The 26984-nt window shown below is 43.0% G+C and overlaps 1 protein-coding gene across 4 annotated transcripts in view; it reads right to left on the bottom strand.

The window, feature by feature from the left end:
• Nucleotides 1-26666, bottom strand: part of ECPAS (Ecm29 proteasome adaptor and scaffold) — a 107857-nt gene extending 81191 nt beyond the window's left edge. The window contains exons 1-3 of one of the 4 annotated variants that reach the window (XM_055579312.1): nucleotides 26329-26608; nucleotides 16997-17100; nucleotides 1094-1224 (exon numbers count right to left, since the gene is read on the bottom strand). In XM_055579312.1, the coding sequence (XP_055435287.1) occupies nucleotides 1094-1224; nucleotides 16997-17018 (153 nt within the window). In that variant the 5' untranslated portion in view covers nucleotides 17019-17100; nucleotides 26329-26608. Of the gene's footprint in view, nucleotides 1-1093; nucleotides 1225-16996; nucleotides 17101-25665; nucleotides 26103-26328 lie in introns of those variants that run through there. The other 3 variants (XM_055579310.1, XM_055579313.1, XM_055579309.1) reach the window with 3 other exon arrangements.
• Between the last annotated feature and the right edge of the window lie 318 nt (nucleotides 26667-26984).

Below are 26984 nucleotides of genomic sequence, written 5' to 3' on the forward strand. Positions count from 1 at the left end.
ATTCTGAAAGATACTATTTCTCCACTGAACTCAAACCAGGCCTCAAAATCCCTCTCAGGGCAGACCTCCAGGAAGGTCATTGCCAATCAATTAGAATGCTCCAAGGGATGAAATCTGATGATAGCTCAAAAACCCGAAAGTCTAGTATAAATACACGGGAAGACTAATGAACTATTTTAAACTGAAGAGTCCAAATGTTCCCTGTAGAACATTAGGTTAAAAAAGAACATCTTGATGTCACGGTTATGCAACTTTTAGTATAGTTCTTTACAAAAATCCTAAAACAGGAGCTATGCAAGACTGCCTTGCTTTTAAAAACATCTCTTTTGCTTACCTTAAATTAAGTTCATATTCATTGTCATGCTTAGCTGCTCAGTATGTCTGACTCTTTGTGACCCCATGGACTGTAGCCCACCTGAATCCTCTGTCCATGGGATTCTCCAGGCAAGAATACTGGAGTGGGTTGCCATTCTCTTCTCCAGGGAATCCCTGGTGCCTCAGTAATCCCTTTAAATTAAGCTCATATTCATAGCCAATGATTAAAGAAGATTTTTGCACCCCTGATGCAAAGAGCTGACTCACTGGAAAAGACCCTGATGCTGGGAAAGATTGAAGGCAAAAGGAGAAGCGGGGGCAGCAGAGGATAAGATGGTTAGAGAGCATCATCAACTCAATGGACATGAATTTGAACAAACTCCAGGAGATAGTGAAGAACAGAGGAGGCTAGCATGTTGCAGTTCACGTGGTCACAGAGTTGGACACAACTTAGCAACTGAACAACCACCACTTTTCATACTGGACTCAAGAGCATGGATTTTAAATCAGGCCTCCATACATTCCAGAACAAGTATGTCAACTATTATCATCTAGCACTGATGCCAAGTTTACAGCTGGAGCTAAAAGTAGCTGTACTAAGCATTCAAAAGGTACTCTGAAATCACGGAAGGAGGTTATGGACTTACTGTCCATTTGTGAAAGGCCTTAACTGGGTTCATGAAGCTAGATTTCAATAATGGGAACAGAAAACCCACTTCATAAAATACATTCATGTACTCCCCCATTTAATTCCCCACAACAGTCCCGGCATGCTTACCTTTTTACGCACGCCTTCTTGGGTGCTGGACAGCTTGAGCAAAACAGGAGGAAGGAATTTAGATATGATATTCTGTAACTGCTCATCTGTTTCAGCATGTCCAAGTCGTAAAAAGACTCGTTCAAGCTGATCTATAACATAAAAAGAAAAAAGGAAAACTTAGCAAATCATACAGGACTGAGACTAATCACTTTTCTTGCTTAATCCTTTTTTCTATATGCAGATCCTTCAGTCAGAACTTTAACCATAGCTAGCCCTGGACATGGATGAGTTTGGCCCCGCTGTGAAACAACACTTAAAAAGTTTACTAGCTAATTATACTGTCTTAGAACTGTTCTGGTCATTTAAACTCTAGAAGGGAAGAAAACAAGGCTAAATTTCTCTCCTACTTAACAAAACTATTCAGTGTTTCTAGAGGATATGGATACCAGAAAAGATACAAAAGTTTTTAAGAAATCTTCTAGATAAGAGAGCCAGGGAGGAGAACTTTAATCAGATACCAGGGATAATAGATCTTTGGTGAAACCATCTTACTAATGAAATTTCTGCAAAGACAGAATCACTGCCCACTACTACTAGAATTAGCCAACCAGACTGTGAAAGATAAATTTCCACCAAGAAAGCCACTGAGAAACATCTTAACATCAGAGGGATGCTTTCAGCAAAACCCAGTCTGTGATAAACTACAGGATAAATAACTAACACACTCCAAGTTTACATCTGTTCAATCAGTACACTGCAGGGGAGGGGAGAGGGGAAAGGGGAATTTACCAATGGCAAATGACTGGATATTTGACTTTTGTTCATTAGTGTTCACTTTTTAGATGCTATCATTGTATTGTGGTTATGTTTATTTTTTTAGAGGTTCTTATAAAAATGACCAGTGGTGATTAGGGAGCCTTCTAAGGGGCTGAAAATGTCCTACATCTCACATTCTGAGTGGTGATTACAAAGATATATATTATAAAAAGTCACAAGCTCTATATTTTCATACTTTCTACTGAATCTACTATACCTCAACTTTAAGAGTTATTTAAAAATTTTAAAAATTTAAAAGAGTTCTTTCCTTCCAGAGATAAAGACTGAAATATCTACAAGTGAAATAACAAAGCAACTTAGATTTACACCAAATAATCAAGGATGTGCTGGAAATCTGCTCAGAGGGTGAATTTCAGATGCTCACCTCACCAAAAAAAGGTGACTGTGAGACAGATATTTTAATTGGCTTGACTGAACTATTCATTTCATTATGTATATGTATATCAAATTATCATGTTGAACACCTTAAATACATATAATCATTTCAAAAAGTAAAAATAAATACAAATAGTCATGGCTTCATTCAAGTCCTCATTTTAAAATAAATAAATAATTGGGGATGCTGGGGTGAGCTGCAGGGAGAAGCCATATAAATGACACCAAGATTGGTCATTAGTTGATAACTGTATAAGCTATGGGACAGCTACTGAGAGTTTGTGCTTTAGTGTATACTTGAAATTTCCATAATAATTTTCAGAGAAAGATTTATATATATATGCACGCACATACACATAAAGATATAGATACATAAATATAGATATGTAGATATGTATCTCCATGGGGAGCCTAGAGGCAATGACAACCTGGCACAATCGAGTAGCAACAAGCACACCCAGTACCCAGGTCTTAGTTTTTAAAAACATTCTCCAGGCAAAGGAGCCTGACTCTAGGGCCAGGGTGAGGAAAAAACCAGGTGGACCCGAAGCACCCTGCAGAAAAGAAAGGGGGCCAGATAGGAAAGGGGGCCTGGAAGGAGTCAAAAGGATGCAAGAACCACCCTGAAAGAGCTCCATCACAGTCAAGGCTGGAACAAATTGAGGAACTAATAACACAGTATTGGATTCTAACCCAAAGTATAAAAGAAATCTACATGACCCAGTGATATAAATAAATGATTGAATGGTTAAATGCATGGAGGAAAAGAGACAAGTCTTTCTTACAGAATTTCAATGAATATATGTGTAGATACTTTCCCCTACAGGAAATAGACCTTAATTCCTGCCTCTATCCATCACCCCTGTAGGGTAGACCAGATTTAACGACCTGCTTCCAAAGAATAGAAGAGAGAATGAGGAAGACGTTAACTTCACAGTGGTACTACTGGATAAACACTGTTTTAACCAGGTGATGCCATGGCGGGTATCAGGCTCCCAAATGTGACAAGAAGGGCGTTTCACCTCTGGGGTATTCCTTCCGAAAACTCACGACCTCCATCTAGACATGGGGTAACACAAACAAACCAACACCAAGTCAAAATACATCCTACAAGATACATGGCCAGTACTGCCCAAGATTTTCAAGATCGTGGAACAGAAAGACTAAGAAACTGTCACAGACCAGAGGAGTCTGGGGAGACGTGACAGCTAAATGCAGTGTGGCAACCTGGACTGGATCCCAGAGCAGAAAGAGGACATTAGTGGAAAAACTGGTGAAATCCAAATAAAGTCTCAAGTTCAGCTTTTAAAATAGTAAAGGAAGGAACGGAGGAGAGGCACGCATGCTGACTCTGAGATTAGCAGACCAAAGGCTTCGATTTGCTAGCAGTTGAAACACTGCTGTAAAAGTAGCTTTTAAGAACAATGGATTCAATCCACAGTATCTGTGGAAGTTAGAGATAAGGCGTCTCTGCCCTGCCTCAGCGCCTCAGAGATCTCAGGCAGTGGAAACTACAGATTTTAGCTACAGAAACTTAGAACTGTTCGGTGGAAGAAGACAGGGCTAGATTCCTCATATGAAATTGATCTGCAGAACCTGTGCCAAAGGCTTAAAAAAAAAAAAAAAATCAAGTGACATCTGGTCCCTTTCATTTTTCATACAATCATCTGAGTGCTGCTCCTGTATGCCCAGCAGAGCACTGAACACTTTGTCCCTCACTAGAAAGGAAAAGATAACATCCCAACATAGTAAAATTGCGGATGATGGGAATGTGGGAAGGGAAAGAGAGGGCATCAGACACCACACGGGGGTCCTTATCAGAGAAGTCGAGCGCCCTTGGGGAACGGGCAATGCCTCCACACCCTTTGGGAAGGTCAGTGTCACACTGCTGCCTCATTCTGAGTAACAGCGGCACTTGCAACAAACCATCATCAATCGTGTTCAACTTTATGAAAAGAAATGTAAATAAAAATGCAGATATAATCGGCCACTGACCTTTCCAGCCTACAAAGTCAACAAAATAGGGGGAAACATTTGGCAACAGGATGGTGGCTGAATCCTGTTGTCAGAGGCACAAGAGGAGGAGAACCTGAACCTCAACCCTGGACACTGAGCCCCGTGAAAGTGACAGTCCGCGTCGGGCCTCTCACCCCAGACGCGCCTATTCAGAAACAAGAAGTGTAACCACACGTTCTGAAAATTCAAGAGGAATCTAACATTCAAGTTCACCCTTCGCAAGGACTTAGTGTTCAGTTGTAGGAATTAAGATCCTCCAGGTCATCACCAAAGCATCTGGGGTATGACAGACGTTATTCTAGAGTCAAGAGCAAGTTTCATCAACGGTGATGTTATTCCTCTTATTCAAACTCATACGGACTTAATTTCACTTACGAGTACATTAAAGACATCACCATACCCTCAGATCATCACTGTTCAATGTGGGGAATATCTTCTGAAGTATTATTTTTTCCTGTTCATACACTATTTTAACGTAAAAATATAACGTATAAAATATACATATTATAACGTAAAAATATGGAATATAACATATACCATTTTACAATTTGCCTTTGTTTCCTTTTAATTAACACAAACACATGGAGTAATGCATGTCTCAGGACTTTTCAGATTTTTTTAATTAAAATAAAGTGTATATGCTTTGTATTTCAAATAACCCTAACCACACTGTGTGTTCTAGGGTAGTTCCTATAATTAGATACATTCAGATTTCTGCAGTAAGACACAGGGATATATCTTACTATGTGGGAAAGTCAATTATAAAGAACCTCACATCCATTCAGGTCAGGTTTTAATATCAAAAGAGTTACACTAAAAAAAAAAAACTTGAGATATGTATAAAATTTTAAGTATCTTTCCATCAGTCCAGTTCAGTCACTCGACACTAAGTAAAGATCAAATTGATAATAGCAACTTTAGAGGAAGAATGATTTTATTCAGCTATGTGTGCTATTACCAGATTTACAGTACCACGAGCAATGCTCCAAAGACCATCTTTATCCCTGTGTATCTGTGCACTTGGATGGGTTTCTGTAAGCTAAAACCCTAGAAATGGAACTACTAAGGCAAAGTGTAGGAGTGTCAAGTTGAAGAGATTTTTGAAAAATGCCCTTCAAAAGGTTATGGTCCTTTATACCACTAGCAGTACATGTAAATACCAATTTCCCTGTATTCCCGTCTACACTGAGTAATCTAATCAATCTTACCAAGACTGTAAGTAATCCATCTTAGTTGAATATGATAGATGAGAAAGAACCACACTATTGTTTCATATATATTTTATTACTGAGGTAAAGTATCTTTTTAAATATTTATTGGTCATTTGAAATATCTTCTTCAGTGAATTATCTTATTCTTTTGACCTGCTAAGTTCTAAAAGCTTCTATATAAAACTGAAAAATTTCCGCCTGTTCCTCCATAAATTTAAATGCTTTTTTCCCAGTATGCCTAGTGACTTTTTTCTTATTGTATCTAAGTTTTTCAAATATCAATGTACCATTCCTTCATTTTATAGCTTCTGAGTTTCTAGCCATGCTTAGAAATACCTTTTTAACTCTAAGACTATAAAAATACTATATTCTACAGGAAAGAGTTAACACAGCGGGCCTGAGACTGCTTTCCTTACGGGGTTTTGTCAGTCAAGGCCAGTCCTTGGCTGCCACGGGAAAGCTTGGATTTCAGGAGGGCTCCCACCACTGCCAGGGCTGATGAAGAGCGACTCGCTGTGTCTGAACCGTTGGTGCAAACAGTATGCGGTATGCTCCCCACATGCTTTCCTCCTGAGAATCTGGAATTTTGCAACGTGTTAGGCAGAAGGTGCCAATGTGAAGAGCACCAAATAAAAGCCTTCAGTAATGAGTCTCTAATGAACCTCCCCTGCAGACACCACTTCACACGTGCTGTCATAACTTGTGTGAGTTCCTAACTCACTGCTGAAGAATTACTCATGTCCCACGTGCCTCAACTGCGAGAGGACTCTCAGAAGCATGCACCTGGTTTCCTCCAGACTGCTGCTTTTTATCCTTTCATGGTAATAAATATTAGCCATGAGTACAAGTAAGTGCGTAGTCCTGTGAATCCCAGCAAGTCACGGAGCCTGGGGGTGGTCCTGGCAACTCCAACACACACACACACACACACACACACACTTATCTGTGTTTTCTTCTAGCTCTTACGATTTTCCTTTCTGTATCCAAGTCTTTAATCCAACTTGAATTTTTTTTGGCTCATGAGGGATGTAAAGAAGCCTTATCTTTTGTGGGTTTTTAAAATCTCCTTCATTGTGAAATAAAACATTTAGAAATGTGTGCAAGATGTAAGTGTAATTTAATGAATTATTATAAACACCTATGTAACTACTGCCCAAGTCAAGAAAAAAAATTTGTTTTGAAACTTGCACAAAGAAAGGTTTCTACTCGACTTAGAGAGGACTGAAACACTGTTGAACACTCAAAAGCACCGTGAATTTTAAGGTCACCTAAGATCACAAAGGTAATTACAGCCATGTATGAACTAGAACGGGGTCTTCTGACATTCAGTCTAAAAACCTTTGCCTACCTATGAGGAGAAGGGGGCAACAGAGGATGAGCTGGTTGGATAGCATCACCAACTCAATGGACACGAGTTTGATCAAACTCCAGGAGATAGTGAAGGACAGGGAAGCCTGGCATGCTGCAGTCCATGGGGGTCACAGAGTCAGACACAACTGAGCAACTGAACACCACCACCCATGCAACTGTCTACCGTGATGACCTGCGTTTTATAGGGCAGGATCCCTGTACACTGCACCTTCTACAAGGAGCCCTGTTTGAGAGAATCACCAGAAGGGCATAAGAATTTGCCAGATTCAGGTGGTATCTGTGACAATGGGAAAATGTACAAATTCAAAGGTAAGAAAACACCACCAGAGAAAGCTCATTACTATGAATAAGAAGCTAAGTCCAAACGTGTCAACCTATAATGGACCTCCTCCTGCCTGCTCCTCCAGATTCTCTCCTCCTCTCAGGCCCAGCACCCTGCTTCTTTCACCCTGTGAAGCAGACTCCCTATCTAGGTCACTCGTTCACTCACACTCATTCCAGCATGAATCGGAACCCTACTGTGTGCCAGAGCTTGGTGGGCATGGGTACAGAGTAGAGAAGAAAGAGGTGAGGCTGGTGTTCATGCTTAGCACACATGTATGGTATCTGAAGGAGAAAACAACAGCAAAAGGCCTGAGATGGACTGCTCAAGACAAGAGCATTTGAGGATGGAAGGAGAGTCTGAGAAAGGGAAGGACAGGCACCACACAAAAACAGGAAGAAAACTGAGTATGAGGTCATGAGAACTAAGGAAAGAAAAAATGGACTAGTCAGGAAGAACTGGAAAAAATTTGCTTGCCTGTATTAAAAACAAAAAAACTAAAAATTCCATCCATGCAGGTAAATAAATGACACAAGTGTAAGAAGCAAGAGTGTAAAGCTTTTAAGAGAAAACTGAAAAGGGAACGCTAAAGTTCAAATACAAAACACAAAAGGCTAATAGGTTAAGATTTTAAAATATCATAAAACACACCATAAAGTAAAAGAATAAGCTATAAATAGCTACAATGTTTTTAAATGAAAAGAACTTGAGCAAAGACTCCTACAAATCAAGGAAAAGCAAATTAATTCAAACTTTTTAAATGGACAAAGGACATAAGCAGGCAATTCAGAGATGAGAGTCATATATTTAACAACACATAAAAAGATCCTCAATCACACTGATCAGGAATACGCAAACTTAACACAATAATGAGATACAATTTCGCACCTTTTGCATTAGAAAAACGGGCCCCTTGTGGCTCAGCTGGTAAAGAATCTGCCTTCAATGCGGGAGACCTGGGTTTGATCCCTGGGTAGAGAAGATCCCCTGGAGAAGGGAAAGCTACCCACCCCAGGATTCTGGCCTGGAGAATTCCATGGACTGTACAGTCCATGGGGTTGCAAAGAGTTGGACACGACTGAGCGACTTTCACTTCACGTTAGAAAAAATCTTCAAATGTTGGCAAGGACTGGAAACCAACCAAGAGGAACTGAGGCTTACTGTTCATGCGGTGTACACTGATACAATCTCCAAGCAACAAGTCTCTAGTTAAGCAGTCTCCACTGTAGCTCAACAGGCACATCCGTTCAACCTGGCAACTCTACTCCAGGGGAATATACTCTAGAGCAGTGCTAGTCAATCTAGTCCACCAGCCCTCTAAGAGAGAAGTAACCCTTCTTCCTTCACTGGGAAAGTCTTACCAGCATAAGAAATGTTAAATAAAATAACAGTGAGAGTTGATTTACATTCTGCCACAAGTGCCCTATTTGCAAGACATAATTCCCCAGTCCTCAGAAAACAACTTCTGTATCACTGTCCTGGAGAAAAACTCCCAGGGAGAGACAAGCACAAGGACACCTGTAAGAAACTGCTTCGGGACTTCACTGGTGTCACAGTGGATAAGAATCCACCTGCCAATGCAGGCCACATGACATGGGTTGGATCCCTGGTGCAGGAAGACTTCACATGCTGCAGGGCAATTAAGCCCATGCACCTCAACGACTGAAGCCTGCGTGCCTGGAGCCCATGTTCTGCAACGAGAGAAGCCACTGCAACGAGAAGCCGGCGCACCGCAACAAAAGACAATCCCCCGCCTGTCACAACTAGAGAAAGCCTGTGCAAAGCAACAAAGACCCAGCACAGCCAAAAATAAGTGAATAAATAAAAACTTTAAAAAAAGAAAGAAACTGTTCATTGCCACGGGGTCAGTAAATGAAAGAAAGAGCAGAAACAATCTAAATGTCAGTTACCGGGGAAATGGATAAAGCAAATGTGGCAGGCTCATATAACAATGAAAATACTCAAGAGTCACATGTCACATGGACCAACATAACAATATCTTAAAAACTAAGGTCAAACAAAGAAAGCAAGTTGCAGGATGCTGCTGCTGCTGCTGCTGCTAAGTCGCTTCAGTCGTGTCCGACTCTGTGAGACCCCATAGATGGCAGCCCACCAGGCTCCCACGTCCCTGGGATTCTCCAGGCAAGAACACTGGAGTGGGTTGCCATTTCCTTCTCCAATGCAAGAAAGTGAAAAGTGAAAGTAAAGTCGCTCAGTCGTGTCCGACTCTTCGCGACCCCATGGACTGCAGCCTACCAGGCTCCTCCATCCATGGGATTTTCCAGGCAAGAGTACTGGAGTGGGGTGCCATCGCCTTCTCCGAAGTTGCAGGATATGTACATTATAATTCCACTCATGTCAAGTTTTTCAGAGTGTGTGTGTGTGTGTATTGCTTATGATATACACTGCACAGGAAAGACAAACCCTAGGTGAAAGAGAAGGGAAGGGGAGAGGAGAGAAGAAAAAGGAAAATTTGTATGGGGTAACATAGGGAGTCTAAATCTTATCAGTAATGTTTAGTCTTATTAAAAAATAAAAGACCTGAAGTGAACAGCAAAAAATGTACAGATCTGACAAAGATGAGTGGGGACATAACTGTTTCTAAGATTATTCAATATATTTTTCTTCATACTTGAAATATTTCATTATGTTAAAAAAGAATATACATACATACCATAATAACTGTTTTATACTATATAAAAAGAAAATATATCAGTAATTTTTCTTTATATTTTCATGTACTTTTCAAATATTCTTCAGTAAAAATATATTTCTTTCAGGAAAAATAACATACAGAGAAAATTTTTTTTAAAGAATCCATGTTTCAAGGATAAAGAAATTTAAAACTTGAAAGGAGCCTTAAAAGAATATGGGAAAACAAAAACAAGAACATTTACTGTTAGAAACGAAACTGACACGGCCGCTCTGGGAAACTAAACACTCTTACCATACAATCCGCCAAGTGCCCTCCTTGGTGTTTACCTAAAGGAGCTGAAAACACATGTCCACAGAGAAACCTGCACACGGATGTTTACAGCAGCTTTATGCGTTCAGCCTTACTGCCAACTCTTGGAAGCAACCAAGAGGTCCTTCAGCAAGTGAATGAATAAACTAGTACACACAGACAATGAAATATTACTTATTACTCAACAAAAATGAGCTGTCAAACCATGAAGAGACATGGAAGAACCTTAAAGGCATATTACTATGTGAAAGAAGACGATCTGAAAACACCACATGCTATGATTCTAACTATATGATGTTCTGCAAAAGGAGACAGTAAAAAGACCAGCAGTTGCCAGGGAGGAAGAGGGGAGGAGGGATGAATATGACAAGCACAGAGGATTGTAGAGCAGTGAAAATACTCTGCGATATTACAATGATGGATATGTATCATTATACATCTGTCCAAACCCACTGAAGACACAGCACCGAGAGGCAACCAGGGTGTGCACTTCAGAAGAGGGGCAGTTACGGTGTGTCAGTGTGGCTCCACCCCCGGTGAGAGATGTGCCATCTGGTGGGCAGGGCGAGGCATATGGGAAACCTCTGTGCCTCCCTGTCAGTCTTGCTGCAAACCTAAAAAAGCCTCTAAAAAACACTTAGTATCGAGGGGAACATATCAGAAACAGAGATTCTTAAATCCCCAAATAAACAATTTTCAGTTTAGCTTATATCAGCTATTATATTCATGTAGGAAAAAAAAAATCTACTAAGAATAAATATATTCATTCACTTTTCATTAAATAATTCTCTGATTCTTATTATTCACCTATCTTCAATGTCTCCAGCTAAAGGGACAGAAAGGATCTTCCTTCCTCCTAACCCTCAAGGAAGAAATAACCCAGGAAAAGTTTAAGGGCTTCATTTCAGTGTTATCTACCATTAGTCACAGATAATTCTGAAAACATATCATTATCCTTGAGAAATAAAACTGTCCAGATAAATCACTCATTCTTCGTAGCTCTCCAAAAAATATAACTTTGGCCTCTGAGTCAGGGAAGAAATGCTATTTTCTCACAGAACTAGACAAGGTGGCTTTCACTCATATTATCACTTAAGGAAAAAATATTTTAAAAAATGAAAAAGAAAGAAGAAAAGAAAAAGCTGCTGCTTGTAAGTCACTTCAGTCGTGTCCGACTCTGTGTGACCCCATAGACGGCAGCCCACCAGGCTCCCCCATCCTTGGGATTTTCCAGGCAAGAACACTGGTGGGTTGCCATTTCCTTGAAAAGAAAAAGCAGTAACTCTCTTTCCTTAGATGAATCACCTCTTCATGACAACTTACACATCAAAACATTCCTTAGAAAGTATGCAAGAAAAGCATTACTGTCAAAAGGACCGGGGCAAGGACTATATTTAAGGTAGTAATTACCCCAGGTGGTGGCATTTCAGAGGATTCTTTTCTGGCTTGCTGGTTTAATTCTATGTCATTACTAATTTATCAGTATTTCATGAGCATGAATTACTTGTGTGAATTAAAAAGAGAAAAATGGTTATTCCAGGGGGACAGGTTTCAGATTTCTTTACATTTGTTTAAATTCTCTACAAACATTATTTTTTTTTCTGAATGTGAAAGCAAATTTTAAATTATAAATAAGGTTGAGAAGCCTGAAGTGGAAGATGAGATTGAAAGGGAAAGCTGAAAATACTTGGACCACTGCTCACAGCATCATTAATCAATTAACAATCCAACACTACAGGATATTTTGAGAAAGATCTGTCAAGTTACCACTGAAATACACTAGACTATTAAAGAATAATTTCACAAGGAAACAGACTCCCTAAAAGTATTCAATTTCTTCTGCTTCACATGTATGTGAATATATTACAGTCAAAAAGCAGTTTTATATGGCCATTTTAGCCTCAGAAAAACCCTGTGAGGTGAGCAGCTATTGTCTGCATTTGTAGATGAAAAAAATGGGCTCAGGATCCTGACTGACTTGCCAAAGGTCAAAGCTAATGACACCGAGTCACAAGTTGAACCAAGAGAGGTCTTTAACCTCCAAGTGCACAACAGAACACAGTTACCTCCCTCTAAAGTATTAATACTGTTTACTGAAGTAGGTAATATTCGCTTCAACTTACAGATGAGGAAACAGAGCCTAGAAGTCATTGAGAATGCTGAGTAGGAAGTGGCAGGGCTAGGATTCAACCTCCTGGTCCAACTGCAAACCCAAAGCTCCTTCTGAAATGCTAAATTACAGCAAGGCTGAGGCGGAGAAAGTGGGCGGGGATGACGCTAAGCCTTGCTAGACAACTATGTACAACATGACTTTGTACCCTGACCACAGCCAATGTGACAGGAATGGCCCCTGACTCATCCATCTCTTCCTCAGGTGCACAGAGAAGCTGGAAGAACTAGAGGACCTCTAATTCTTAGTTCCAAACCCCTCCTGAGAGCCCTTCTTATATCCATAAGACTCCCTGATTCCTTATAGTAAGTATCCCATTTTTGCTTACACCACGTTACCACCGGATAAGTAAGTGAAAGTTGCTCAGTTGTGTCTGACTCTTTGCGACCCCATGGACTCTACAGTCCATGGAATTCTCCAGGCCAGGTTACTGGAGTGGGTAGCCATTCCCTTCTCCAGGGGATCTTTCCAAACCAGGAATCAAATCCAGGCCTCCCGCATTGCAGGCAGATTCTTTACCGTCTGAGTCACCAGGGAAGCCGTCAGGGAAATTCACCTTACCACTGGGTCCAAATGCAAATGGACAGTCTTTGCCAAGAGGAAAAAAAAAAACAGATCTACGTCCATTAAAGTACATTAAAAGGGACTTCCCTAGTGGTACAGTGGTTAAGACCTCGCTTTCCACGGCAGGGGATGCAGGTTCAATCCCTGGTTAAGGAACCAAGATCCCACAGGCCTTGCAGCCAGAAAACCAAAACATAAAATAGAAGCAATACGGTAACAGATTAAAAGACTTTAAAAATGGTCCGCATCAAAAAAAAAAAAAAAAATCTTAGGGGAAAAAAGGACATTAAAAAAGTAAGTAGCAGCTAGAACATGTAGCATATGCCTGGGGTGAATATCAAAGGAGACAGGAAGTCCTCCCTAAGAGTGGACCAGTCCAGCACAAAGGACCCTCTCGACCATGCATCACGCTACTCCCCACCAGCCGTCCACACTGCAAGAGCTGCTTAAGTGCACCCTGTGTTCTTTCTGCCCAGCTCTTTTTTTCGACCTAGTCCCTCATCCAGGAATACTCTCCCAACCTCTCCTGACCATCTCTCTGTCTCCACATACCCAACTCTTCTCCATTTGAGGTCCAGCTCAAATACTACATGCTTCACACTTACACATCCCATTCTGGCTCAACAAACTCTCAAAGCCCTTTTCTCTATCTCCCCTGGCACTTGTTATCTTTCGCTGTGCATTTTGCCACTGGCCAATCTTCCTTCCCAAGACCGTACAGCTCTGTGAGATGCGCTTCCACATAATGGTACCCATTTGTTCATCCATCTCCAGAACTCTGCAGGTTGAGACACTGTGACTTCGTCTCTTGGTATCCCAGCATTTAACGCAGTGCCTCACAGAAAGAAGCTGCTCAAATACCTGTTGGGTGTATGCAAAATTAATTCCTCATGCACTGGAAAAGCTATTTCGGTTGATAACTCTGCAGCAAAGGAAAGGAGGGGATTGGTAGCAGTTCATTACACATGACATCAGAATCTCTTCGGAAAGGGACTGTATGTTTTTAATATCATAAGTGCTTAAGGCTTTTTTAAAAAAAGAAGAGGTGGAGAGAAATCCAGAAGGTTTGAAGGTGACAGACCTGTTCTGCTACAAATAAGGAGGGGTACAGAAGTTATCGCAAAGAGAAGGATAGGAGAAAAAAAGAAAGATGGAAGGGGAGGACAGACCAGGAAAGGGCAGAAAGTCAAGGCCTTTCCCCATGACTCACTACATCTAAGAGTTAAGAGCTGCTTTAGAGCTAAGTGAATTCCTGAAATGCTTAGGGAAAGAGGGGTGTGTCTATGTGTCTGTGTGTATCTGTGTGTGTGTGGGTGTCACCAGTGAAACATGTTAAGTTTCATGTCCAAATTAACAAGGGTGTGTATGTGTATGTGTCTGTCTGTGTGTGTATCACCAGCAAAACGCATGGGTTTCATGTCCAAACTGACAAGGGTGGAACCAAAACACTTTTTTTCAGAAATGGGGCCCAGAAGCTAAGAAAAGCATTAACTTAAACTAAAAAATTCACAAAAATTGGATGTGATAGAGTGCAGGCATAGTGCAGTGAGTCCCTCTGGACTTTGACAATCTCTGCAATTAGGAGATAAAGGCTAAAACTACGAAGAAGGACGCCCTAGCTGGAATCTAGATTTTATATGTAACACTCAATCTCTTCTGGCAGATCAATCTGCCAGAATTAAAAAATCTAACCACATACTAACTGGTAGGGACAGTCCACATCATCTATTGAAATTCCCAGGTGGCTCAGATAGTAAATCGTCTGCCTGCAATGTGGGAGACCTGTGTTTGATCCCTGGGTCAGGAAGATCCTCTGGAGAAAGAAATGGCAACCCACTCCAGCACTTTTGCCTGGAAAAGTCCATGGACAGAGGAGCCTGCAGTGGGCTGCAGTCCATGGGATTGCAAAGAGTCGGACACGACTGAACAACTTCACATCTACTGATTTCTATTTACCATTTTGGGTCACCAAATGTCACTCTAATACTTGGCAAAATCTAAATGAGATCAGTAGGATACTTCTTTGGGAATTAATGCTTACAACTGTGATGTCATTCAGTGTTTTAAAGACAAGCTTGCCCCTATTTCCCACTTTTTTTTTTTTAAAGGAACTCATTAAACACAAATGTATTGAAAATGTCGAGGAGTCCAGCAGTAAATACAAATATAGTAAGACGGGCGGGGTCAGGGGGGCGATGGGGGGAGGGGGAGGTGCGGAATCCATTCCCAGTGGAAGATAATCCACCATGGTGCCTGCGGCAGTTGCCTCCCTCCAGCCAGGGCAGCCTGAGAACCCAGCAGGCAGTAGATAAGAACCTTCTCAGGCAATGATGTCCTGAGCAAGAGGTTCCAGCTGACAAAGTCCCTGCTGAGACTCCTTCACCCCAGAACCAAGGCAATCAGACAAGCCATCTTCCTGTTCCCCAACCCACCAGCCTTAGATACCCCCAGGGCCCAAGCAGACACTCCCCTGTGGAAACCCCTGCATCAGGATGCACTAGTGACTAGACTCTTTCCAGGGAAGCAGAAAGTGGCCAGCCTTCTTCAGCTACTTCAAAAGTCCTAGCCATCTGCATATGTCAGGCTACTTTAAGCCCACTACCAACCCATAATAGCCCAGAGCAATGCTCTCCCATCCCTGCTCACACACACACAGCCCCTCACTCCCCCGCTGACCAACCCCTGCAACAGCACACACACAGAGGGTGGGGTGGAAGAAATCACACTTGGCTTGGCAGGGCTGGGTCAAGTGAAGAAACAGCAGTGCTCACCTGTACCCTGGATTTAATGAACGTGCGCCAGACTCCAGATGCACTGAGGCCCACAAACACTCCCAACCCCCAAAGAGGCCCTTTTCCCCAGAGATAGTCGCTGGCAGAGGCCCAGTCAGAAATCAGTGTTAGTAAACTGATGAGCAGAAAGATTAGTTCAGCTTATGAAAGTCGGCTTAAAGGAGATGATACATACTATGCAAGAGGTCAGACTGCATAAAAGTCCAATGTGTGCTGGTTAAGATCCACCCAAAGCAGTTAATTACTTACAACAACCCTCACTTGGATCTGTAAACTCTGGAAAGCTTTTTATTTAAGTCATTATTTAAATCCCAGCATTTGTGGTTTGACCTGCTTGCCTTCAGTCTATTGTAAATTAACACATCTATCCATGTAGGCCCAAAAGCTCGAAGAATCTAGGCGCAAATAATGTCCTCATTTCTCTCCTAAACCCTTTACCCAACCTTTCAATTTTCCACTTTTCTGTTATGGAACAAAATATGTGAAATAGCAAAAATAAACTCAAGTTTATTCTAAAGTTGAACTTTGGTTTATAAAATATTCCATTCATTCCATCACTCAAAATTCCACCTAAATGAATTAAGGCATCAGACACCATTAGCAGCAAAGTACACACCAAGAAACAGTAGAATGACCTGGGCGAAGAGGAATCCAGTAGTTAAATTGAAAGATAGCAACAAAATGTACCTTTGGACTGAAGCTACAAAATCTCAGGTACTCATGGATATTGAACTCATAATATCAGAGAATTACAATCTGAATTTAGAGCTTCAATCACAGGACTATCCAGTGTCACCCAAGAGTGAACCTGACACCATATTCTTGCTCAGCCTCAGAATGAAGCAGAATTAACGGCTTTCCCATCACAGTGCATGTCAAATTGGCAGAATTAGGAATACCCAATTACCATGATGATGCCTTTCTCAATACCTCTTTTCACAAATAAAACAAACCCATGATGACCCTCCTGGAGCACATAAAGTCATGCTTTTTTGGTTGTGGTATACAATACTACTTGTGAACTAACACCCACACCCTTTTCCTTGCACACTGCTAAGCAACACCTTTAAGTTTTATCTTTTTCTTGATAATTTTTTAAATGTTAATGTTTATGTGATGACGAGAGACTAGAAGCTTCACATAAATAAAAACTAATAGGAAGTTCATTGGTTCTCTCAGGACAGTCAGAGGAGAAAAACCCATGAAGATCTTGTGGGGGAAAGCTACTTGATAAATTTATGCATTTTTAAATGCTACTACAAAAAATGCACACATCCTAAGGAACTAAATCTACTAACCTCTACAATCAATGTGATACATGGTTTATCCAGTCTTGACAAAAATCCTCTGGATCACCAATGGTATGTTCATCCACTCGTACATATGCAATTGTATAAAGAATCTATTATTTAGAACACCAGGAAAAAAAAAACAATTAAAAGATTTATATTTATAGCTACCATTTAAAAAAACAAAATAAGCAATTTTCATTTTTATGCTAAGATCTCCTACTTTGATGCATGCCCTGCTTTTGCAAATTCAGAATAAGGGGGGAAATTACAGTCATTACCAAACTGGAGAAATAGTAAGGAACATGTCCATAAATAAAATTTGGTGTGTAGAAATAAGGTCCTACTGTATGGGACAGGGAACTATATTCAATATCCTGTAATAAACCATAATGTAAAATAACATGAAAAGGAATAAATATGTATAACAAGCACTTTGCTGTACGCCAGACACAACATTGTAAATCAAGTATGCTAAGTTAAAGAAAAATTGAGTGTGTAGAAGTAATACGCTAATACTTTATATATTTTATATATATATACATACATATATATGTATATACACACACACATACTGGTAGTTAAGGCTAAAAAACTCCAATAAACATACATATTGTGCGTGTACATATATATCATAAACATACAAAACTTTATATTACAATTAGAACAAAGTGTCTGATTTATACCATATTTTTATAAGAGCATTAGTGGGTGGGCACACATGTTATTAACACATTACAACAACTGAGAATGTAAATGGTTGATAGTCATTACCCTGGGAAACCTTTGCCCTCTTTTGACACTTTTGATCCCCTTCCCTGGTTCTTTCTGACTTCCTCTCAACCTTATCTATGCATAGCCCCAGACAGCTGTCTTCTGGACAATCTGTCCACATCACCCCACATTCTCCCAAGCCTCAGAATCAAAGTTCCCACACATCTGCAACCCATGTGCCCAGCACTATACCAAAGTCCTTAGCGTATATCATCTCTTTCCACTCTTAGAACAACCCTGTAAAATAGCTCTGTTATCCCACTTTACAAATGAGAAATCCAGGCCCAAAAGTTAGGTCCTTTGACATTAAAACTTAAAAACGGCAGGGATTTCCCCAGTGGTCCAGTGGTTAAGAATCTATCTTTCAATGAAGGGTATGCAGGTTGGTTCCCTGGTCTGGGAACTGAGATCCCACCTGCTCCAGGTGCAATGCTACCAGAGAGAAGCTTGCAAGTCGCAACTAAGACCTGACGCAACCAAATAAATACCTACAAAAAATAAAATGTGGCAAGGTCAGGATTCAAAACTAGTTCTGACTTCAAGGCCAGAGGTTTTAGTCACTATTCGAAACAGTCTCCCTAGACAACTCAACATGGGTGCCTCAATAATTTAACCCATTCATTCAACAAATGATTTACTATTTCTTGAACACAAACCTGTTCTCTCTTATCTCTATTCTTAACTCCCAAAATCTGTCTAGAGGCCACATTCTCTCTCCTTGTAATCTCTCAGGTAGATTCTTAGAATCATCTCTAACTCCTCCAATGAATAACTCCCTACTATTCAGCCAATAGTTTCTGCCTATTTTCAGGATTTTAGATTATATTACCTGTCGAATCCACTTCCACTATCCCAGTTCAGACCTTAAGCTTCTGCTAACTTGGCTACTGTAATATTTACCTTCCTTTTAGCCTTGCTGCTCTTGGTCTCTGGACCCTTGCAATCAATGTTAACATCACGGCCACCTGTTAAACTTATAAAAGGATCTACTCTTGTTACATTCCCTGCTTAAAAGCCTTTGATGGTCCTCTACTGTCTACAGAACGAAGTTCAGACTAGTTGTGTTGGCGTTCCTATGCAAGCCAGTCCCAACCTATCTTCCCAGCTTTACTTCCTACCACCATCCCTCACCAAGAATAATAATTTATATAGAATTTAGCTGTCTGTACAGTGCATTAACATGTATATTAAGCCTAACAACACTGCATTTCTTATGGGAAAGAAACAGACACTTAGTAAGGTAATATAATTTGCTCAAGATCTCAAACTGTAAAAGGCAGAAAGGGCCAAGTATCTTAACTCCAATCTTTAACTCCTTTCCCAGAATTTCATGCAGCCATCACATATCAGACTCACTTGAACTTTCTCTAAAAATACATATTTTTCAATCTCTATGTCTGAGCTCAAGTAATGTTCCGTTAACCTGGACTACAATTTCTCACTCCTTGACATTTCTAAAGAATTATGTTAGACATTTTTCATATCATACTTCAATCAGTTATTTATATTTATATATAAACCTGCCTCTACACCGGGGCTTCCCTGGTGGCTCAGACGGTATAGACTCTGCCTGCAATGCAGGAGTCCAGGGTTTGATCCCTGGGTCGGGAAGATCCCCTGAAGGGAATGGCTACCCACTCCAGTATATTTGCCTGGAGAATTCCATGGACAGAGGAACCTAACAGGCTACAATCCATGGTATCGCAAAGAGTCAGACATGAGTGAGCAACTAACAAAAAAAATGACACTGAATGATAAGCTCTATGAGGCCAGGACCATAAGCTAGTCACTCCATTTTTAAAGTCTGCTTATTGAACCCGAAAATGTGTGGGGAAAACAAGGCCTGTAAGACAGCAAGCATCACAGCAGAGACTGGCCAGGACTGAAACCCGAGACCAGCAACTTGGATCAGACCATTTGAGCACACTGGCAGTGCCTACAATTTTAACATCTACCTTCTGAACAAAGTCGAATGCCCCAGTGCCGATTATTCTCGCCTACACTGGCCCTTATGAAATATTACAAGTTAGTGCAAGCAGAATTTAAAACAAGATGAGGTAGAAGTGAAAAACGACAAGTTATAAAAAGCAGAAATACCATCGCTATTTTCCATTCTAACCTTCCTTTTTGGCTAAGTAACCAAAACAGAGATGATACTGGCTTGATTTAGCCTGTTTACACAGTTCAGCTCAGCTGCATGCATGGCTGCCGTTAAAACAGCCATCTCTCGGGCGCTGTTTCAGTGTGCTCAGACTCATGTTCACCCACACAGCTACACTTACAGCCTCCCCGTCTCATTCCCTAAAAGAGCCACTAAGATGCCTGGCACTGGAACAGACTCGCTCAGAAGACATATGACATGATGACTATCTAGCCAACATTTGAAAACTAAAGTGGCTGTGTCAAGTGGTCAAGTTGAGTAGCATCAATGTGTTTGAGAGTCCAGGCTGTTGCTCCTTCCGGAGTTGCCTTTACCCCAGTGAAGATCAGGTTCTAAGGATGCCTTAGAATTATACAGCCCAAAATATGAAACCAATGAACAGCTGACCAGGTGAAAAGTCTCAAATGCCTCCTCCCCTCAGTCAGAAATCTCCCTACCCACTGCTAAAATATAACTACAATGTCAACATTTCCATGCACTGGCAGAGGATAATATTAGAGGAAAAACTAGTCCACATGCCTTGCACTGAATTTCATCCCATTCCAAACAATTACATTACCCTAAATATAAAGAAAGAAAACTACAGACTGTGATCTTAAGTAATTTACAAACTAGATTTCAGAACTGCCTTTAACAGTCAGAAATAATCGTTCTCTATTTCAGCATCTTCCCCAAAAATCTATTATGTCCTATTCAATGAACATCAGAATCTTATAACATTTTATACACTATAAGAGGTTTCTTCTGGAGGCTAGCAAGACATTGGGGAAAAAGCCATGCTGATCTTCTTATAAACTGTAGTTTCCCTTTCAGAGACAGCAGTACAGCGGTAGCACGGGATTAACATAAACTCTGGAATCAAAGAATCTGAGTTCAAGCCCCAGCTCTGTAATATGAGGACAGCTCCACCAGACAATAACAGTACCAAAGTCACAGGGTTGTAAGGATTCAATCAATTAATATATACAAAGAGATCAGAACACAACAGTAAGCTCTCAATAAACATTAGCTTTACCATTGTTCTATTACAATCACCTGATTCAAACTGACAACGGCAGGATGTTTGTGCAAGGATAAAACATTTTAACAAATTCCAACCCAAGATTATCCTGCTTACCTTTTGGCAACCTTCATACATGATACCGTTCCATGACACTACTCGGAGAAAAAAGAGAGAGAGGGAGAGGGAGAAAAGAAAAGAGAAGAGAAAGAGAAGAGTAAAAGACAAGCCTACCCATCAGTTCTCCTCCTCAGGAGCTCCTAGAGTGTGGTAGCAGATACGACTGAGAGCTACAGATGCCATTTAAATTTTTAACATGCATATCACTCCAAGTGCAATGGTAAAATGCAAAGATTTAAAATCTATAGAAAAGCAGTGTTACCAGCCTCACATCTCAAAATAACACACCTGAGGACCAAAACTGTTCATATTACTCTGCTGCTGCTAAGTCACTTCAGTCGTGTCCGACTCTGTGCGACCCCAAAGACGGCAGCCCACCAGGCTCCCCTGTCCCTGGGACTCTCCAGGCAAGAACACTGGAGTGGGTTGCCATTTCCTTCTCCAATGCATGAAAGTGAAAAGTCAAAGTGAAGTCGCTCAGTTGTGTCCGACTCCTAGTGACCCCATGGACTGCAGCCTACCAGGCTCCTCCGTCCATGGGATTTTCCAGGCAAGAGTACTGGAGTGGGTTGCCATTGCCTTCTAGTATAATCTATAACAACTCATACAGTTTGGTCCTGACATATCTCTTTACATGTAGTCTTCCTCTTTCTTCTCAATAGTATTTTAATTCCATCAGCAGACTTCTTTTGTCACCCACAGCAGTGTTAAAAAGCAGTCAGATAACTGGATTAAAGTAACACGTAGCTGAGAATTTAGGAATGCATCTGACTTCATCTCTTCATCAACATGAACATTCTACGACAGGGGTCCCCAGCCTCCAGTTTCCTATTAGGAAGCCAGCCACACAGAAGGAGGTGAGCTGCAGGCAAGCAGGCTTCATCTGTATTGACAGCCACTGCCCATCGCTCACATTACCACCTGAGCTCCGCCTTCTGTCAGATCAGCATGTGATTCTCAAAGAAGTGCAAATCCTACTGTGAGCTGTGCATGCAAGGGATCTAGTTTGCTCCTTCCTTATGAGAATCATCCCAAAACCACTCCCCACCTCCAGTCCATGGAAAAACTGTCTTCACAAAACCGGTCCCTGGTGCCCAAAAGGTGGAGGCTTGCTGCTCTATGGTACACCGAGGTACAGCCTAAAGCCTGGCTACCAATGCCCGTGAGCCATCTGCGATCCAACTCTAACTCTACCACCTACTAGCTGTGGGATCTTGGGAGTCTAAAATGCCTGTTTTCCATGCCATAAAACAGCAGTAATAACTTTATCTACCTCTTAGGATTATACTGACGAATAAAACAATATATACAAAGCACTTAAAACAACGCTAGTGCTGAAATACTGAAGGGCACTGCTGTCTCCAATTCACTTTGAAACCCATCAAAATAAGATGCATTGAGTACCTAATGCCACTGAATTGTACACTTAAAAACGGTTAAGATGGTAAATTTTGTTACGTATGTGCATCTTACCACAATTCTTTTTTAAACAAAAATAACAAAATAATTAAAATAACATTTTAAAGTGTGGCTTGAAAACGGACAGATATGTGATGTGAAACATCATATGTAGAATCTAGGTAGTGGGATATGAAGGTTTATTTTCAACTTTTCTATATGTTTGTGAAGATTTTTATTATAAAATATCGGGGGGAGGGAACAGTGCTGGCATATAGTAGTTTGCTTTTATTATCATCTACTGGGGCTTCCCTGGTGGCTCAGGTAGTAAAGAATCCGTGTGCCGATGCAGATGTGCCGTTCAATCCCCAGGTCCGAAAGACCCCCTGAAGAAGAAAACAGCAACCCACTCCAGTATTTCTGCCTGGGAAATCCCATGGACAGAAGACCCTGGTGGACTACAGTCGATAGAGTCATACAGAGTCAGACACGACTGAGCGACTAAGCATCCAGCACACACATCATCTACTAGTCATAAATAACAACCAGCAAATACTCAGATACTTAGCTCTTTCTTTTTTTTTTACAGCCATCTCTCCTTTTATTACAGCCTTTCTGAAACTGAAAGTGATTTACGTTCCTTATATATATGTGCAGTATATTATGACTGTAATTTCAAGTTAAATTATTCTAAGGTATAAACTACCAAGTATTTAATCTCTCCTTAAACATAGAAACCAAGTCAACAGACATCTGTAGTCAATGACTGGGGATTTGACCAAACAGAACAATGAAAAGGCAAGGACTGGAATAACTTCCTCCTAACTTTTCCAGTAGCTGCTAAAGCCAATAAATTTCTTAACCAGAAGAACTACAAACATGTTAACAGGTACCTGATGTACAGGAGTACACTGCACGTATACAAATACATCAGCCACTTAAGAATGAGATCCAATTCTTCCTCAAGTTTTATTCCCCATTCCAACTAGTAATTAACAGTTTAATGTGTTTAGTGGTATAACACGAATTCAGGTATCTTGCAGTGGAACCATTTAAAAAGTCAGACCACCTCACACTCCTTGGGATGGCTGCTATCAAAAGTACAGAAAATAACAAGGTTGGCAAGGTTCTAGAAAAAAACTGGACCCCTTTGTTTACTGCTGGTGGGAACATAAAATGATATAGCCACTGTGGAAAACAGGATGGCAGTTCCTAAAAAAATTAAAAATAGAATTATCATATCATACAACAATCCCACTTTGGGGTATACATACAAAAGAACTGGAAGCACAATCTCAAAGAGATACATGCACATTCATATTCATAGCAGCAATAGTCACAACAGATAAAACATACCAGTGTGTCCATCGACAGACAGATGAGTGGATGAGAAAATATGATATATACATACAATGGAATATTAGCCTTAAAAAGGAAGAAAATCCCGTCACATGGCACAGCATGGATGAACCCTAAGGATATTATGCCAGATGAAATAAGCCAGTCACAAAAAGACAAATCTTGTATGAGTCCACTTACATGAGATATCTACAGACATCAAAATCATAGAGACAGAAAGCAGAATGGAGGCTGTCAGGGGCTGGGAGGAGGAGGGGGAGGGATTTAGTGAGCAGTGAACTTCAGTTGTGCAAGATGAAAAGTATTCTCAAGGTAAATGGTGGTAATGGTTGCATAACAATATGAATGTCCTTAAGACCACTGGCCTGTACAGTTAAAAATGGTTATGATGGTAAATTTCATGGTACGTTTATCACAATAACAAAAAATGGAAGAAAAAAGATCAGGGAGCTGACCTCCCCAGAAGGCCTGGTGGTGCTCCAGTTTGGCAATAACAGGCAAGCAACAACTCTGTGACTATCAGCCCCTGTCTATCTCTAACCACCGCAAGAGACCCAATCTACCCAGGCTCTGCATCCTACCCAGGGTCACATCAATTCTTTATTTCAGCTTCAAAATGACCAAACACCACTGCTGCTACACCAGTTTTGTGTCAAAGCAGGAAGGAAATTTAACTCTCTAAACGCGCCTCCTCTTTAAAACAAGGATAATTTCTACCTACCTGCTTTAGTAGGCTGTTACGAGGGGAAAAGTGAGATCATGCATATTAAAGTAGCTTTAAACAGCCAAAGACCAAAGAAACAGAAATTATTATTATGTGTACAACTACTTTCATATGGAAATTGAGAGAGGGGGCTGTAACAACAGAAACTTCCCAAGGCTTGCGACACCTGTTCCAGGTTTCATTCCATTTAAAACTCACAGCATCCCTAAATAATACCTTTCTTGTTTTTGATTATAAACTGAAGGGCAGCACGGAGAAACCCAACACTTCAACTTAAAGCTTTACATCCAAACACCACCAAACGCAATCAGAAATTATCTTACAGGTCCTAGGAAGATTTGATTTTTTTGACCCCCAGCGTGGGCCTGCGGCGCCCGGGAACTACACTTCCCACAAAGCACCGAGGCGAACCCGGGCGGCGGGCGGAGCGGCCTGCGATTCAGGGTGACCACCGCTCTCCCCGAACGTGGATCGCCGTCCCCCGGAAAACTGCAACGTTTAAGGTCAAGTGTGCACTGGCTCTCCTTTCCCAGAGCGCTGTCACCCCGAGGCTTCCCCTGCAGCTAGCGCCGCGACCCTCTCTGCCCTCCTGTCCTTCCTGCTCCACCTGAGGGTCACCGCCTATTCTTGACCTTTCCGCTGATTTCCATAGTGTCACAACACGGCACCTTCTCCCCCTCCCCGAAAGCGCTATTTCCAGAACTCGCCCCACAGTCAAGACCGGAGGAATCTACGGAGGGGTCAGACGGGACGGTGGGCACAGCCCGCCACCCTGGGGCTCCGGCCGCTCCGCCAGCCCAGCCTCCGCGGGCAGGGGGGCTAGGCTTCACCCCCATACACACCAAGCCGAGGCGGATCGCACACAGAGGGCTCCTCCCGGGGCTCCGGTTTCAATTTCGCAACGTGACGGTGCAAAGCTGAGGCCTACAAACGCCAGCGGTGGCGGCGGCGGCCCGCCCGCCCACCAGGCCCGAGCGCCCCAGCCCCCCACACGCCGCAGCCGCCGCCCGCCCGTGCGTCCGTCCAGCCCGTCCCGCCCGGCGCCACCCGACCCTCCCGTCCGGCCCCGGCCGCCGCCCCCTCCCCCGGCCCGGCGCGGCGCCGGCTCCGGCTCGCGGCCGCAGGCTTGCCGTGGCACTTACTCAGCTCGTCCTGGGAGGCGGAGGCGGCGGCCGCAGCCATGTTGCGCCGGGGAGGGAGGGAGGGGCCGGAGGGGGAGGGCGCGGACGGGCGGCGCGGGGGGCTCGCCGCTCGCGGTGCGGCGGGGGCCGGGAGCCGCCTCCGGTCGCTCGGCGTGGGCCGCGCTGCGCCCGCGAGGCCCGCCCGCCCGCCGCCGCCGCCTGCGTCCTCCTCGCTGCACGCGTCGCTCTCGCAGTACCCCGCGAGCTCGCAGCTGGGGCGCTCCCGCAGCCCCGCGCCTCTGCGGAGCAGCCGCCGTCCGTCGGCCGAGTCCCCCGTGCGCCCGGCCCGCGCGGCGGCTCTGCGGCTCCGCGCCGCGCTCGCCCGACTCACGCCGGTTTTATATTTAGAAAGAGCTGAGCCATCCTCCCAGCGGCCCCCCCGCCGGGCCCCTCGCGCGCCCGCCTGCCCGCCCTCGCTCGCTCGCTCGCTCGCTCGCGGCTCGTCCTGCCCACCTGCCGCCGCCCGCCCCGCGCGCGGGAGCCGGCCCCGCGTGCGCTCCCCGCGCGGACCCCGCACGCGGCGGCCTGCGCGGGCGGCCCGGCCTAGCCGCTTCCTCACCCGCCCCTCCGCGCCCGCGCACCCTGTGGCGGCCCCGGAGCGGAACAAGCGCGCGGGCCTCTGACCTGAGTCCGAGCCGGTCTCCATGTCTGGGATGCTGCGCTCGGCGCCGCGACGCGGGCGCCCAGAAGTGAAGCGAGCGACGAGCTCGGCCCCCGGGGAGCCGGGCGCCGCCGTCCGTGAGGGGCTTGGCCGAGCTGGCCCGGGCTGCCCCGGCCGGGGGAAATCCTCGAGGCCGGGCCGGAGCTCTTTCTGTAAAGGTCTGTGGCTGTCACGTTTGCTGGTCCCGACCTGGAGAAACACGCCCGTCCAAAGGAAGAGACGTGGACTCGGAAAAGTAAAGCTGGGTTCGGAGTCGGCGGGAGGAAGCCCCGCCCTGCGCCTCCCGCCGAACTTCTCAGTCCTGCCGCTGACTCAGTCCCGGGCGAGCCCCGGCGCGGCGATCGGCCCCCGACCCTGCTCGCTGGGCTTCCTTTATACTTAAAGGCAGTCATAGAGTAGGTTTCTGATGCTCTTAGGAACTAGGACTACCCAGTGAGGGAAGATCACCACTCCAACTAAAAGTTCAATAAACTAGGATTTTTTTAAAGTTCAAATGCAAGTTTGTATACTTACAGGAGCTGTTTTCTTACATTTTTGTTGTAATCCCTACGTTCTTTTTGGTAACCCGAGTGATTGGGTTTGAATATAGTGATTTAAACTTTACGCCTTGTTTGTCCGT

This window comes from Bubalus kerabau, chromosome 4 (genome assembly GCF_029407905.1).
Source record: "Bubalus kerabau isolate K-KA32 ecotype Philippines breed swamp buffalo chromosome 4, PCC_UOA_SB_1v2, whole genome shotgun sequence".
Classification (NCBI taxonomy): Eukaryota; Metazoa; Chordata; class Mammalia; order Artiodactyla; family Bovidae; genus Bubalus; species Bubalus kerabau.